At 39.1% G+C, this 16,874-nt stretch overlaps 1 protein-coding gene across 2 annotated transcripts in view; it reads right to left on the reverse strand.

Moving 5' to 3' along the window:
• The window catches only part of LOC131042238 (UDP-glucuronic acid decarboxylase 2), a 65,344-nt gene extending 50,136 nt beyond the window's left edge, over positions 1 to 15,208 (reverse strand). Inside the window, exons 1-3 of one of the 2 annotated variants that reach the window (XM_057975565.2) lie at positions 13,913 to 15,208; positions 10,922 to 11,064; positions 10,284 to 10,363 (exon numbers count right to left, since the gene is read on the reverse strand). In XM_057975565.2, the coding sequence (XP_057831548.1) occupies positions 10,284 to 10,363; positions 10,922 to 11,064; positions 13,913 to 14,520 (831 nt within the window). In that variant the 5' untranslated portion in view covers positions 14,521 to 15,208. Of the gene's footprint in view, positions 1 to 10,283; positions 10,364 to 10,921; positions 11,069 to 13,912 lie in introns of both variants that reach the window. The other variant, XM_059216928.1, reaches the window with a different exon arrangement.
• Between the last annotated feature and the right edge of the window lie 1,666 nt (positions 15,209 to 16,874).

Raw genomic sequence — 16,874 nt, forward strand, 5'->3', positions numbered from 1 at the left:
ATGGAAGCAATTAAGTATTACTAGTTATTTGTTTGGTTCTCATGTGAACTCTATTGTTGTGTTTTACTTCTGATTCTATAATATCTATGTCAATATGATTATATTTGCAACTTTATCACTGTTATGATTCATCATATGAATATCTAAAATTTCCCTATATTTTTAAAAAATATATATATAATCGTCCCATTTGTCATCCCCAAAAATGGCCTAAAAGAATCCCATCCCCGAATTGCATCCCCCCATCCCCTATCCCCTATCCCCTATCCCCCCATCTCGGAAACTTGGTGGAACATAGGAAATTTCCCAATAACCTCATCTTTGGTCTTCATGAAATACATTCAGATTTTCCTTGAAAAATCATTAATGAAAGAAACACAATAAATATTTCCAATCAATAAAATTGTTGACATAAGTCCACAAACATTTGAATGAATTAGATCTAGAGTTCAGTTTGATTTGTCTGTTGCTTGGAAAAGAAGTCCTAATGTGCTTACCAAGAACACATCCCTTGAATATACCAATTTTTTCTACCTTTAAGTTAGGTAATCCAAGCACCATATCCTTCAAAAGAAGTTGAATTCCACAATGCACGTGGCCAAATCTTATGTGTCAAAACCCACAATTTTTCATTGAAATTAATTAAGGCTGTCCGCCTGATCAAATCAGCAATCAACCTGTAAAAACCTCCTTCACGAACCCTTGTTAAGAATACTTGACCAAGATCTTGGCTACGATTATTGATGATAACTTGTTGATCATCGTAGACCCACAAACCGAGTTACAAAAACTAAGTAAATTAACAACTTATAAACTATAAAACAAGAGACTAAACTTCAAATAAAATGAAATGCAAAGCAAAATCAATACTTGAACCTCCATTGTGATACCATAGATCTGCTCTTTGATGGAATGTAGGCTGACCGAATCAGCAGCATGCACATGCAAATGATCATTTGAAAAGCCTTGAAATGAAGGATAAATGAGTTGATTCATAGAGCTAGAGAAGGTAACGTGAACAATTGAGATTGAATGAGAGAAAGTGGAGAATCTTGACTAGCTTAGAATAGTCATGGGGGCTACAATTGGGTGGGGATAATTATCTCCAATTATTTATTTATTTTGGATAAATAGATGTGCATGGCATAAAAATAGAGATGACATAATGAGGGGGATAAAGATAAATGTGCATGGCATAAAAATAGAGATGACATACTTGTATATTACTTGTATATTAAAATATTATTCTAAATGTATATCATACATTATTGTATATTTTAAAAGATGAAAACATGTTACTTTCCTACTCTGCTGTCGTGCAGTGCCCTAGGTCCCAAGTTGCGAATATCCTTTTTATCGCATCCACAAATGTCTTGAAAAACTTTAAAAAGGTTAATATTTTTGCAGACTGCCTTTTTATATCAAAACTAGTTTTCAGACATTTTTTTCCAATTCTCAGTGAGTTATTTGTATGAATCACGATGAGTCTACAGGAAAACATGGCACCGAGTATTTCTGCAAGTAACTCCCCGACACTTATGAGTATTTGCGTGTCCAATGAGTTATGGGTGATTTTTTCAACTATCCATTAACATATATACACAAACTTTTGAAGGTACAAAATAATAAAACAATAAAATTGAAAACAAATTTTTAAAGTTGCTGGAAAAAACAATTTTTATTTTCTGGAAAATACTGACGTCACAAGGTTATAAATAACCCATAAACTCGGCACTCCAAATCAGAATGAAGCACCCTAGTTTTAGATTGTCTTTCATGACTTATTAAAAAACATGTGTAAAAATAAGCCAGCCGCCCACAATAAAAGAAATAAAAGCAACGCCTAAAATATAACCCAAAAGTACACCTAAAAGAGACTAATATTAGCACCTAAAGTGAGCAGCTTTGAATTCTAAAAATAGCGCCTAAACATTAAGACAAAATCTGCACATAAAATTGCAGTTTCAAAAACCCATAAACTTGGCACTCCAAATCAGAATGAAGCACCCTAGTTTTAGATTGTCTTTCATGACTTGTTAAAAAACATGTGTAAAAATAAGCCAGCCGCCCACAATAAAAGAAATAAAAGCAACGCCTAAAATATAACCCAAAAGCACACCTAAAAGAGACTAATATTAGCACCTAAAGTGAGCAGCTTTGAATTCTAAAAATAGCGCCTAAACATTAAGACAAAATCTGCACATAAAATTGCAGTTTCAAATACTAATAATAGACAGATTTTCCAGCGCTCAGCAAGCAGCACTAATCACTAAATTAAAGTTTGATTCATCCTAATTGGTGTTCCAAAACACCATCTGAGCAACCCCTAAAAAACTAACACAACATAAATTGGAGTCTTTTTTTTTTAACCTTTTCTCTCACTTATCTACCTCTGATTTTTGCTTCACTTAGATAATCTTGTATTTTTGGCCTTCTCTCACACTAAACCACCACATCACTTGCTGTAATGTTCCCTGACTGTACTGGCAGAGGAGGCAAGGGTGTACGGTGGTGTTGGAGCAGGGTCATACAGTGGTGTTGGAGCTGTAATTGGAGTCTTTTTTTTTTAACCTTTTCTCTCACTTATCTACCTCTGATTTTTGCTTCACTTAGATAATCTTGTATTTTTGGCCTTCTCTCACACTAAACCACCACATCACTTGCTGTAATGTTCCCTGACTGTACTGGCAGAGGAGGCAAGGGTGTACAGTGGTGTTGGAGCAGGGTCGTACGGGTGTTTGAGCAAAGGTCATATGGTGAATGAGACTGGGCGTACGGTTGTCAAGAGAGGGTCGTACAGTAGTGTCGAGAAGGCCGTACAGTGGTGCCAAGATAGGCCGTACGGGGGTGCCAAGACAAGCCGTACGGTGGTGCCAAGACAGGTCGTACAGTAGTGTGAGACTGGTCGTACGGTTGTGTGGAAGCAGGCCGTACGGTGGTGAGGAGGGAGTGTAACCGTACGGTGAGGGGGGGTACGGTGGACTTCAACCTGTGAAGGGGTTAGTCTCCCGCAAGTGTATTGAGTGATAAATTCTGAATATTAGGAATCCTTTATGCATGTAAATCAGATTAACAAATACGTAACTGGAGAAGTAACAATGATGAGATTCAAGATTTGCCAAATCCGAAACAAGAACACAGAATAGAATAGGGTGAGGGGTGAATCCCACCGAAACTGCAAATACCAAATAGGGAGGGTCTTTCAACTCCGAAATGGCGGATACCAAAACTCCAACAAGAATTCGCACAAGAGAGAAAAATATCAAAATTCGCCTCCTAAGACAAAGACTAACTCGGCCATATATATGGGCTCCGGGAACTTCCTGAAGGGTTACAAACGGGCCGACACGACCAACCAAGACTTGTCTAAACTAATTAAATAAAAGGGCCCGAAAGATTGTTATTAAATTTGTGGCCTTACAATAAAGTAATTAAATTTATCATTTAATTACATCGGGGACATCACAGTCCTCCCGGGCCAGAAATTGCTTGCCCTCAAGCAATTGCAAACTTGGATGCTCCAAAATTTGCTCGCCTTCTCAAGTGGCATCCTCGATGGGTCGATTCTTCCAACGCACAAGGAACTCCTTGACTGTGCGTGATCTCAGCCTCTTTTCTCTGACGTCGATGATCTCCGTCGGCTTCAGAATTTGTTTTCCTTCTTCGTCGATGGGTGGCAGATCCTTGGACGCTGTGACGCGCTACCCGACGGCCTTCTTGAGACATGACACGTGAAAAACATTGTGAATCCGACTCCCACCAGGAAGCTCCAACTCGTAAGCAACTTCACCCACCCTTCGAACCACCCTGTAGAGCCCATAGAAACGCAGCTTCAGCTTCTCCTTACCACTTGTCTTCAAGGAGGATTGTCTGTACGATTGAAGTCGAAGGTATACCAGGTCGCCAACCTCAAAGTTTCGTTCAACCCAGTGTCAGTCAGCATACATCTTTTGCTGGTTCTGAGCCCTCTGCAGGTTATCTTTGAGAGATGTCAGGATGTCTAAACTCTCTTGAAGCCAATCTTTGGCCCTCGGTGCACAACTGTCTCCCAATTCCAAGTCAACGAATGAAGAAGGTTCATAACCGTACAAAGCTTTGAAGGGTGGCATGCCTATCAACATGTGATAGGTGGTGTTGTAACAGTGTTCATTCAAATGTAACCAGCGAACCCAAGCCTTCTGTTGAGCTGAAACATAGTTCCTAAGATAACCCTCCAGCCATTTGTTCACAATCTGTCTGTTTGTCTATCTACAGATGGTAGCTCGTGCTGGGCGACAATTCGATTCCTGCCAACCGAAATAACTCCATCAAAAAGGTACTCAGAAAACAGCTATCCCTGTCATTGACAATGTTTCGTGGTAGACCATGTAAGCGGAATACCTCACGAAAGAACAACTCGGCTACTTGAACTGCTTGGTATCCTGTGGGGATGGCAAAAAAATGTGCATACTTGATCAAGCGGTCAACTGCAATCCTTTCCTTGCACTCTGGGGATCCCAGTAATGAAATCCATCGAGATGCTATCCCATTTCTAGTCGGGAATTGGCAGTGGTTGCAGCAATCCGGCCGGTAGTGTGTGCTCATATTTGTTCTGCTGACAGGTGGAACATTCTCGCACATACTGCAGGACGTCGTTCTTAAGCCCCTTTCAGGAAAACCTTTCTTGGATCTGTTTGTAGGTTTTCAAGTATCCCGGGTGTCCAGTCAAGGGAGAGTCATGCATTTCCTTCAAAATCTTTTCCTTCATCTTGGACTCGAGTACCAGATAAATTTTGTCCTTGTAGTAAATGATGTCGTCAACCACCTTGTATCGGTCATCCTACACTTGACCATCCATCAGTTCACAGGAAAAAGTATTCTTGGAGTATTCAACCAACAAGTGTTCCTTCCAATCTGCCGAAATTTGGGATAAAGAACATATGGCAGGCCTTCTTGACAAGGCATCAGCTACCACGTTATTCTTCCCCTTCACATATTCAATGTTGAAATCAAATGCCTAGACTTTGCTCACCCACTTCTGTTGTCGTTCATTCAGATCCCTCTGCTCCAAGAAATATCGCAAGCTGTTGTGGTTTGTCCGCACAACAAACTTTGCCCAGACGAGGTACTGCCGAAACTTCGTCAGTGTGTGCATGATGGCGAGCATCTCCTTGTCGTAGATGGAGTACAACCGCTCAACTCCCGAGAGCTTCTGACTCTCGAACGCAATGGGGTGATGGTCTTGCATCAACACCGCTCCAATGCCTTCTCCCGAGGCATCGCACTCTAGGATGAAAGGGTGAGTGAAGTCTGGTAGTGTCAGAACCAGGCACATACTCATAACTTCTTTTAATTTGTCGAAGGTTTGTTGCGCCCACACATTCCAATGGAAGGATCCTTTCTTTGTCAGATCTGTCAATGGTGCACCAAGTTGTGAAAATCCTTTCACAAACCTCCTATAACAACTGCACAATCCAAAAAATCCACGCAACTCCGAGAGAGTCTTGGGTGGAGGCCAATCCAAAATTGCCTGAATTTTCTCCTGGTGAACTTGTACCCCCTGGGCGCTAATAACGTGACCCAAGTACAGGACCTCGGTCATTCCAAATTCACATTTGGACCTTTTGGCGTATAATGATTGCGATTTCATAATCCCCAATACTTCATCCAAATGTCCCAGATGTTCCTCCCAGGTCTTGCTGTAGATGAGTATGTCATCAAAAAATACCAGTAGGAACTTACGTAGTTGCTTGTTGAAGATGTGATTCATGCAAGACTGAAAAGTGGTCAGAGCATTGGTTAATCCAAACGGCATGACCAAGAACTCATAGTATCCGTAATGGCAGCGAAAAGTTGTCTTTTCCACATCTTGCTCCCTCATACGGATCTGATGGTACCCAGAGCGGAGATCAATTTTGGAGAAATAGACTGCGCCATGTAGTTCATCCAGCAGCTCATCGATCCCAGGAATGGGGTATCTATTCTTGATAGTCTTCTTGTTCAGTGCACGGTAGTCAACACGCATTCTGAGAGTTTCGTCCTTCTTCACCAGTACCACCGAGGACGCAAAGAGGCTAGAGCTGGGTTGGATCCATCCTTTATCAAGGAGTTCCTGGATGGTTTTCTCTATCTCTTCTTTGAACTTTTTTGGGTGGCGGTAGGGTGTGGTGATAACGGGTTTTGCTCCTTCCTCCAACTTGATGGTGTGCTCGAACCCTCGATCTGGAGGTATACCAGGTGGAATGTCAACGAAGACCAAACTATGCTTATCCAGAAGTGACTGAAGTTCCTCATCCTGGTAGTAAGTCGGATGCTCTTTCACAGGTTTTGTCGAGATCAAGCAATGTGCTGCCTAGACTATTTCATCATGCCGAAAGATGGCTTCCATCCGTTTGGCGGAAATCTCCCTCGGGCCGCCATTCGACATTCCTCTAAGAACCACCTTCCTGCCATCTACCTCGAATGAGAACTCCATCCTTTTGAAGCTCTGTGTGTACTGGTCGAGGGTCTCCATCCATTGAATGCCCAATATGACATTCGTGTCATCCAGATCTACTAAAAAGAAATCGTCGATCACCATGTAATTTCCCATGGTGATGCTCACTTGCGGAACCAAGTGAATGCATGATAGGAGATTGCCTCCTGCCACCTTGACATCGGAGTTTATGAAGTTGAGTGATGCCCCACTGTCGAGCATAACCAAGACTCGTTGCCCTTGGAGTGTACCACGTACCCTAAATACACTGCACCTTGGGGTACCTGCCAGTGTGGCAATGACCCCTCCCCTCCGTACCAATGTGGAGATTCTCTCCGCCAGGCTGGTCTCCTCGACAGATCCTTCCCTTGGTGGTTCATTTTCCTCAGGCTCCTCTTCTCCATTGAACATTACTTCAATATAGTGAATCTTTCCTTTGCCCAAACATCGGTGTCCTGGTTCCCATGGCTCCTTGCAGGTGAAACAAAGCTTCTTCCTTCTAAGTTCCTGTTTTGTGACTTCATCAAGAAATGATCTCTTCAGAAAGGGTTTATTATCCTTCTCCTTCGGAACAAAAGGTGGTTTGGTATGTGCAAAATTTCTGGAAGAGGAAGATGTTGCCATGTCACGAGCCTTTTTGATTGCTTCCGTGAGCGTGATGGGGTTGAACCCTTTTACCCGACCTTTCAGAGGTTCCATCAATCCGTCCATGAACAAGACTACCAATCTCCGCTCTGAGATGTCTGTTACCAATACGGACAGTCTCTCGAACTCTGTGATGTAACCATCCACCGGTCCCGACTGTTTTAATTGTGCCAACTCTTTGAAATTGAGTTCTGGATCCTTCCCATCAAACCGATCTATGAGCTTCTCTGTGAAGTCAGCATAGGAAGTTATCTGGTTATGGCCGAGAGTGACCATTCCATGATGCCACCATTCATGCGCGACTCCTTCCAAGTGAAGTGTCGCAAACTTGATAGCTTCATCTTTAGGCATGGAGTTAAGTTGGAAGTAGGTATCTGCTTTTTGAACCCAAGCTCGTGCCAAGGTTACTCTGGTCCCATCAAAGGATGACAAGTTGATCTTGCCAACCTTCCGCTTGATGTCATTGTTATAGTGTCCATAATAGCCCCGACTTCTGCCACCAGAGTATTTCATCCGGAGCTCAGCATAATCCTTGAAGGATATGTCACCCTCAAGATTTGCATCCCTCCAATCTTGGTTCAACTGTGCTTGCAACTCCTGAAAGGTGGGTTCGTGTTCCCTGCGTGGCGCTTCTGATTTCTGAGGAAAAGTCGGCATTAGCGGCCGTGAATGTGAGCGTTGGACGTTTGACCTTCCAGTGACCGAGCCCATTTTGTTCCCCATTCGTCTTTCCCAAGGCCAATTGCCGTAAGGTTTCCTCCATGATTTGTTGTCATTGCTCCCCTCTGGTTATGGTGTCGTTGAGTTGAGCTTGGTTTCTAGTTAGCTCCCTTAATAGTGCCATGACTTCTCTTGCAGTATCATGTGGTTCCCCCATTCGATCGGCCGAACAGTACCTCCTTGTAGTGTACACTTGCATCCACTACACGACAGGTTGGCAAGATCACAAGCTGGCAAGATCACAGGCTCTGATACCACTGTAATGTTCCCTGACCATACTGGCAGAGGAGGCAAGGGTGTACGGTGGTGTTGGAGCAAGGTCGTACGGTGGTGCGCTCATACGGGTGTTTGAGAAAAGGTCGTACGGTGAATGAGACTAGGCGTACGGTTGTCAAGAGAGGGTCATATGGTAGTGTCGAGAAGGTCGTACAGTGGTGCCAGGATAGGTCATATGGGGGTGGCCAAGACAGGTCGTACAGTGGTGCCAAGACAGGTCGTACTATAGTGTGAGACTGGTCGTACGGTTGTGTGGAAGTAGGTCGTACGGTGGTGAGGAGGGAGTGTAACCGTACGGTGAGGGGGGGGTACAGTGGACTTCAACCTGTGAAGGGGTTAGTCTCCAGCAAGTGTATTGAGTGATAAATTTTGAATATTAGGAATCCTTTATGCATGTAAATCAGATTAACAAATACGCAACTGGAGAAGTAACAATGATGAGATTCAAGATTTGCCAGATCCGGAACAAGAACACAGAACAGAATAGGGTGAGGGGTGAATCCCACCGAAACTGTAAATACCAAATAGGGAGGGTCTTTCACCTCCGAAATGGTGGATACCAAAACTCCAACAAGAATTCGCACAAATGAGAAATATATCAAAATTCACCTCCTAAGACAAAGACTAACTCGGCCATATATATGGGCTCCGAGAACTTCCCGAAGGGTTACAAACGGGCCGACACGACCAACCAAGACTTGTCTAAACTAATTAAATAAAAGGGCCCGAAAGATTGTTATTAAATTTGGGGCCTTACAATAAAGTAATTAAATTTATTATTTATTTACATCGGGGACATCACAACATCACTTGTGGTTAAGTGATAAAATCTTATAGTTTTAGGCACTTTTAGCCATCTCTCACTTAATCACCTCATGCCTCCATTTATAAAAAGGTATTGAGACTGCTTAAATCTTTTTTGGATGTAACTACATCAAGATTTTTGACATCAATATTTCAGATCACAATCTATGATCCATCATCAAGAAGAGGAAAAACTTTGGATGGATTGCAAACAATGCTCCTTAAAAGGAAGGAGAGCCTGGAACAAAAACAAGAGAATGGCGATGTCAACGACAAAAAAGAGAAAAATATTCTTTAACATCAACATTTCAGATTACACTCCCTAATCTGTCATCAAGAAGAGGAAAAACTTAAGATGGATTGCAGACAGTGCTCATTAAAAGGAAGGAGAACTTGGAACAAAAAACAAGAGGATGGGGATGTCAAAGTGTTTTTTTTCCTTTTTTGTCTTTGACATCCCCATCCTCTTGTTTTTCATTCTAAGCTCTCCTTCCTTTTGAGGAGCATTTTCTCCATTCCATCCTAAGTCTTTTTTACTTTTCTGTCTTTGACATTCCCATCCTCTTGTTTTCTGTTCTAGGAACTCCTTCCTTTTAAGGAGCATAGTCTGCAATCCATCCTAAGTTTTTCCTCTTCCTAACAATGGATCATGAAGTGTGATCCAAAACCTTGATGTTAAAAATCTTGATACAGTTATATCCAAAAAACATTTTAAGCATTTCTATAAACTGTGGAAATATCATGGCTGTTATAGGCATAAAGGCTTTTTTGGTGAGGTGGAGAGGCAAATTTGTATTCTTAGAAAGAGTTTTACGGCAATTATTATAGCAATGTAACTTTGTACCAAATTACAAGTTCCCTTTCATTAAATAGATACATTTTTAACAACTTTCTGAAGACATTTTACATAATGTATTTAATGATCGATGAATGCAATCCAAAAAACATGTTTTTGATCAAATAGTTCCCAGAAGAGCGGTCTCGAAGGAGACTCAAAATGTTAAAATAAAGCAATTACAAAGTTGTATTCAGACATAATATCGTATTTACATGTGAAAAACTCATATATTTGATTGAGAACTAGTTTTGTTAGATTTAATTCTTGGGTGATAGTGCAAAAGATTTTAAACCCAGGCAAATCCTGTAACAATATTTAACCACATGCTTACAAAAATTGTAACCACAATCATGGCTTGAGTCTTGCAATTTCTTCAACAGAAAAGTGTGATCTAACATGTGTGCATATAAAGTATGCATGTTTCTAAGTGGATATGGAAAATTAAAAAACATACTTGAAAAAAACCACATCCAACCAAGCATCTAAAAAATCAATTGCAGAAGGTAAAATTCTGCTTAAAAAATACATAAGATGATTGTTAAATACCTCCACATTTGCCCCTCGGTGATAATCCATTGTCAATGTCTCAGCTGTACGCTTTCCCTCATCATAACAGCTTCTAACACCTAAGCAAGAAATCTTTTAATTAACAACAATAATCAAAGTATTGGAGAAAAGAATTGAAAGAAACTGTGTAACAAGTTTTGTTTCATTGTTTTGGATCATACTGCATGATCCATCATCAGATGACATCAACATATATATGTTAACAAAGTTTTTTCCAAGTAATTCTCTTTCTTAATTGTTAAGAGCTGTGTAAGACTCAAATCCCAAGCATAAATTTTGGAAGCAGAAATATATACTAGCACAGAATGGCATTAACCAGAAATACAGATGTTATGTGTCATAGGAACCAAAACTTCAAGGACCAATGGCAATAGAAATAGGATTCTCCTATAGTGGCCTTTCCCAAAACAAAAGTTTAGCCAATTACGATAGATGCTGATAATTATTCCCAAAGCATTTGAAATTGCAAAGAAACAATTAACTGGTTTGTCTCTAGGAATTTACGCTTATCTGGTTTGTCTATAGGATATTTCGTTTCCATGTTGATGAGAGGCTAATACATAAAATTAGCATTAAAGACATCATGAATGTGACAAATGGAAGCACATAATGCATACCTATGGGATTGACATTTCCCCAATATGTCTCCATCTGTGGATGCTGAAGAGGATCTCCATAAACTTCACTGGTACTGGTGAGCAAGAAACGGGCCCCAATTCGCTTTGCCAGACCAAGCATGTTCAATGTTCCCATCACATTTGTCTTGTACAAACATTAAGGAGCCCAAAAAATCTAGAAAAAATAAAATCAAGTAGCAAACTCAATAGTCATTCTTTTACAAAACATTATTTGGTTCACTCCCAGAAATGATAATTGCATTCATTTTTCAGATCTATCAAACAGCAAGTTGTTGCATTGTACTCCCATCCCAAAAGGGCTATGATAGTGATCTTATCTCTCTAGGTATCAAAGCAACATCTCTACAGAAGAGAGGATCTATTTGTGGCATTAGAATCTGTCCTGTAGTGCATTAAGTGATCGACCTTTCTTTTAATATAAGGTACTTGCACCAGAGATCTTGAATGCCATATGGTGTATAATGGTAATTCCGTAATTGAGATCGATAAGAGTCAGATTTTAGTTTTGGGAGTAGGTCTGTTCCAGTTAGTAATTCTATATGCCTGCTGCAGGTTCTGAGACAAGTCCACTCAGATTTATCACCTCCATATACTAGTTAGCCTTCATGATTGCAGTTAGTTGTACACTATAAAGAAAAATTGCCTGATTTTTAAGTGTTCTTAGAAGACAGTAAAACGTACTTCATTTGCATGCAGGTCATATATTGTTAAGTTTCTTATATCATGAAGCCTATGTAAACAGTCGATTGTATTGTGATTGAGAGGACCTAAGAATATGAACCTTTTCTTTGTATTAGGAAACAGATTTGTAAGCCTTTCTGTAGCTATTGATCCTGAGATCAGCCTCATCAACTAATCAGAGTTTGCTTGATCTGTTTATATAGTTAAGTAATACAGGATTATGGCATCCACTTCAAATTATCTGTGGACAATCAAATCAATGATGTAAACTATTTCAATTCACGCCATAGTTCACCAGCGAATTCTGTGGAATTTTATACCACCCATTTGGTTTCCATTCTAGTTGAGGTGTCTCACACAAATGACATGTAAATAAAAGTATAAGGCCAAGTGTAAGTCCCAAGAAACTTGGCAAGATAAATACCAGGCAGGCCTATTGAGTCTTCACAGTCTGCAAAAATGAGTAAAGATGTTTAGGTAAAAAACTGTGCAAGTTTAGTTTTACTTTTTATCAACATTTTGTATCACATTCCATGATCCATCATCAGGATGAGGAAAAAGAAAGATGTAATCCAAAATGTTGATAAAAACTAAAGTTACGCAGATTTTTACAGAAGCATCTTTACTTGCTCGGACCTGTGAACTCTCAAGCCAATGCCCAATAGATAAGGAAAACCCTCCTGCCACAGAGTTGATACTCCTAGGACTGACGTGTGTTCTCCAGTAACTAGGCGTAATTCATGTTATACGGAGTTTTGAGGATGGGAACAGAGTCAGGAATGGTAGGACATGTTTCTGAGATGATGAATTTTTGCCCCCGGATGCAAGAAATGGGGACCGAAGAAATTCCATATATATATATATATATGAAACTTTTGTGGCTATTTTATAATCAAAATTCAATGTTGTTATATTCTATAGAGCTAAGAGACTAAGAGTATGAATTTTGAAACATTTGAAACAATGTTACTCGTGCAGTTAATTATGAAACAAAAGTATATTGAACATTCAAATGAAATCAGAAACTGAAAAATCTGCTTTATAGTTGATGTGACTACTAATGTCAAGATACAGGCACAACCATACTAAAAGACTAGACTATTCGGCACTCAATAGTCAATACTACTACAAAATTAATCAATAAGTGATGTCAAAATGACAAAATGACCAACCCAAAATTAGAATCCTAGCCTGACAAGCTGACTCTTTGTTTTAGCAGCTTGCTTCTTTTCTCAACAGCTTGCTCTCTTTTCTCTCCTCTTATTCAAATGCACAATATGCCTCATTTTAGGTTTCGGAAGGACGTAAAGATTGGGGGAAACACCTTTTTGTTTTATTTTTCGTATTTCATTTTTTGTTGGTTGGGGATGTCTAGCCACCCCGAAAATTTATCAAGGCTTCAGAAATGCTTTCAAAATGGAGCACAAGACAGCTATAGTACATTTCCTAGTTGTCCCTGCATAGTACACACTCTTCCCCCCACCTCATCATACACGGGACACATCCCATGGTATGTAGGGTGTAACCATAAGTAATTGGGATTCCCTGGCATATGACAATTGGCCAGTATTGCCTATATATGAGAGTATTGAACTTGGGCATCCTAATAACTATAAGTTAGCAGTTTAGCCCTAAGAGTCATTAGCTGAAAATATATAACCCAAGAAAACCCAAAACGAAATCTACATGGTCTGCCGAAGCCTCTTAATTAAAAAAAAAATAGTGTCATCAAGTGCCATAAAACCAATCACAAAAATTATTGTTAGCATCCATCGAACCGACCCATCCAATATTGATTCAATAGAAATATCGAGATCGATATTAGTCTACTGGTATATCATTAAATAGTGTTAGCTCCCTCCACCCCTCCTCTAGATATGCAATTAGCTAATGCCTTTGCAGCAGTCAAGTATGAAAGGCCAGGCAATTTATGGAATGATAACCAAGGATATCGACACAACTGACAGCAAACCCCAGTCAATATCTCTTCTTACTGGAAAGGAAGATAAAATGAGAGAGCCTGTTATAGATTAGGGTTTCCTATAGCTGGGAGGCCGGCAAGGAACCCTATAGCACTTTAGGACCAATGACAGACACTTGATCCAATGATACAGACGAAATATAGAGCAATGCCTCCTTCATAAACATTAAAGATCAGAATATAGCTAAACACAAGAACTGATCAGTTAACATATACTAACGCCTCATGTACAAACATGAAAGTAAACATGAGTAGACATCAAAGCAACCTCCAAACACAAAGGAGGACAAAATTGGAAACAAAGTGAGGATATGATTGTCTTGACAGGATTGTACTTGTAGTGGACAGGAGATGCAGGGCATGCAAGATGGTAAATCTGATCCACCTCCAACAATATAGGTTCAATAACATCATGGCGAATCATCTCAAAGCGAGGATCGCTGAAGTGATGCATAATATTCTCCTTCCTCCCTGTGAAAAAATTATCAATAACAATGACACTATCTCCCCTCTCCATTAGCCTGTCAACCAGATGGCTGCCCACAAATCCAGCTCCCCCTGTGACAACAATTCTCAGAGGCTGCCTCCTCAAACCCATCAAAACCTTGGGACCTGTAATTGTCTTGGTACCACTATTGACCACTGCATTTTTATTACTATTAGAGACAAATTTCTCAGAGGCTGGCACCACATTTCTACTTAGTCCGTGCCTTGCTAGATTGGGCTGAAGCATGAAGATTGTAGTGGCTATCACCATACCCACCAACACAAACAGCAAGCGTTGCTCCTTAAGAAGATAGACCACGGGTCTGGAAATGGATTTGGGCTTCTGGGGCTTTGGGAAATATGGATCTGCATCTGAAGGGCTCTGAACCTCTTCATCCCTACGATGATTTAGGCTTGATTGCTTGTGCATTTTGCTCGTGTTTGGATAAAATTATAAGCAGGAGACTTTCTTTTCTATAAATTTTGAATTGGTTATTCAGTCAGGACAGGAGATTTAAGCAAATTTGCTTCTGAATTTTCAAGTGCTCGATCAGAACAATATGCAGGAGATTTATTCAAAAATGGCAATCGACTTTGAATGGATATACAGTCAGAAAACTTACCTACTAATGTCATGGAACTTACCTACTAATGTCATGGCATTTGGGGTGCTTTCTTAGTCGGGAGTCCGTCATTGCTACCACTAATCAACTCCTAAAATGCCTAACCCACTTCACACAATATACATGATTCTGCTTTGTGTGAACTAAACTTTGTATTTTAGCTGTGCTCAAACAACCTTGTACCAATCAAGCCAAAACCCACAAAATTTTAGGAGATCTTGAAATGAACCTCACTCCTTGCTTGTCAATTACCTACATGCGTGTTTTGGGAGGCTCTTGATTGAGAATCTCCGACACGCTATAGATATCTGCTTGAGACTTCTTCCTTAATTATAACTGTCCTTTCTTCTGCAGGATGAACGCTAAGCCTTCGCCTTCCTTCTATAGTCTTTCCAGTCGCAATCCAAGCAAAATGAGACAGGTCAACTTACAAGATAGCTTATTTAGTAGGTTTCTACTGAGGCTTACAATTGATGCCAGCTTCTAGGAGTTTGAACCCGTTACACTGTTCTGTCTCTCGACGTCATTCAAATCACTCATTCTAGGGAAAAGTCCACATTAAGATAATCTAGGAGCTTATTTGTAACCTTTCTACCGGTATGACCATGAAATGGAATACCTTAAACTTTTTCTTTTTATCATGGATTATTTATGGTAGATTGTCTTTTAATTAGGGGAAGTTAATAGTCATTATAGTTAATTTTGTATATTTGTAGATTTCAAATGGTACATCAGATTTTGACAATTTTTTGGTTGTTTTCAAATGCGATTTAACAGTTTCTAGATAGTAACGACATACATTGTGAGATTCACTATGTGTGCAAGGGTCAAAAAGTGGTCATTCAAAGTGTCATTGGATACCTACTTAAAGATACCACAATAACAGTGCACTACAACCACCTCAAAAATTGTCAATACTAATGTGCAAATTCCCTAGTAGTCGTGTGTTATAGGTATCAATAAAGTGCACAATTCTTTCAATTAAAGTCTACAAATTCTAACTATTAAGGATACAAGTGGTGGCTATTGGTACATGTGAAATTTATTAATGGTATTTTAGTTATCATTTTTTGGTTTCTTTAAAGTTGGTATTTGGGAGGTTGGGTGAGCAAGGAGTGAACTGTAATTGGAACATGGGTGGTGCTCTTCCCCTAATGATTAGCTTATAAACAATTGATTTTAGTATAAAAGTTGATAAATAATTTTATTAAATCATATTTTTTCAGAATTAATATGGATCTCAATTTTTTATTTTTTTCTAAGCTAAATTTATAGATGTAGGCTTTATTTCTACAATATAAAAATAATCTCAATTTTTTTATATTCAAATTTAAATATAGATCTAAATCAACTCATTTCTTACTTATCACTATTTGCTGACACAAATATGACATATATTAATCTTTGTACTAAAATATTATATAAAAAGATAAACTCTAATTCATTATTACATAATCATCTATCATTAATAATGCAAGATCTAGCACAAGTTTTATTGCACGATGCCACTGTCTTCAAATTATAACATCAACATATGCATGTCCAAAGCATATAGTATTTATTTTAGTATGCCTTTAATCTTGTTCAAACTTTTATTCAAATCTAAGAGCTTAACATAAGAAGATATGTGCTTGCTTAACAAGCCCTACAGAAGTTTGTCAACATTACTAGTTTTCATACATATGTTCTCAACTATGAAGTGAATTTTTATTTCTTGATATAAATGCTCTACAATTAGTAATGTCAAATACCCAACCATGGATCAATTCCTAACAAAGTTTGAATCCATGCTCATGATATTCATTTTTACAACTACAATGATGATCTAGAGTATAACATATGTTTTTCAATTTGACAAAAAGTCATCTAACATATACCTAAGCACTTAGCATAAGGATAAATTTCAAATTCTCATATTCCAAAATATTTTACATCAAACCGAGAGCTAAGTACATATATTTATTTATTTTTGTACACATTTATTATTTATAGTTTAAACTTTATGCTCTTCCCCTAATCATTAAACATATACCATACAATATCATAAGCATTCAAGCATCATAAGCAATGAGTGATGTGGACATTATCAAAAAAAAAAATTAGCAACTATCTCTATCCAATGACCTTCTTTAGGGATCGCTCTTGTATAAAGTTTTATTAG

The sequence above is a fragment of the Cryptomeria japonica genome, chromosome 1 (assembly GCF_030272615.1).
Source record: "Cryptomeria japonica chromosome 1, Sugi_1.0, whole genome shotgun sequence".
In the NCBI taxonomy this organism is placed as follows: Eukaryota; Viridiplantae; Streptophyta; class Pinopsida; order Cupressales; family Cupressaceae; genus Cryptomeria; species Cryptomeria japonica.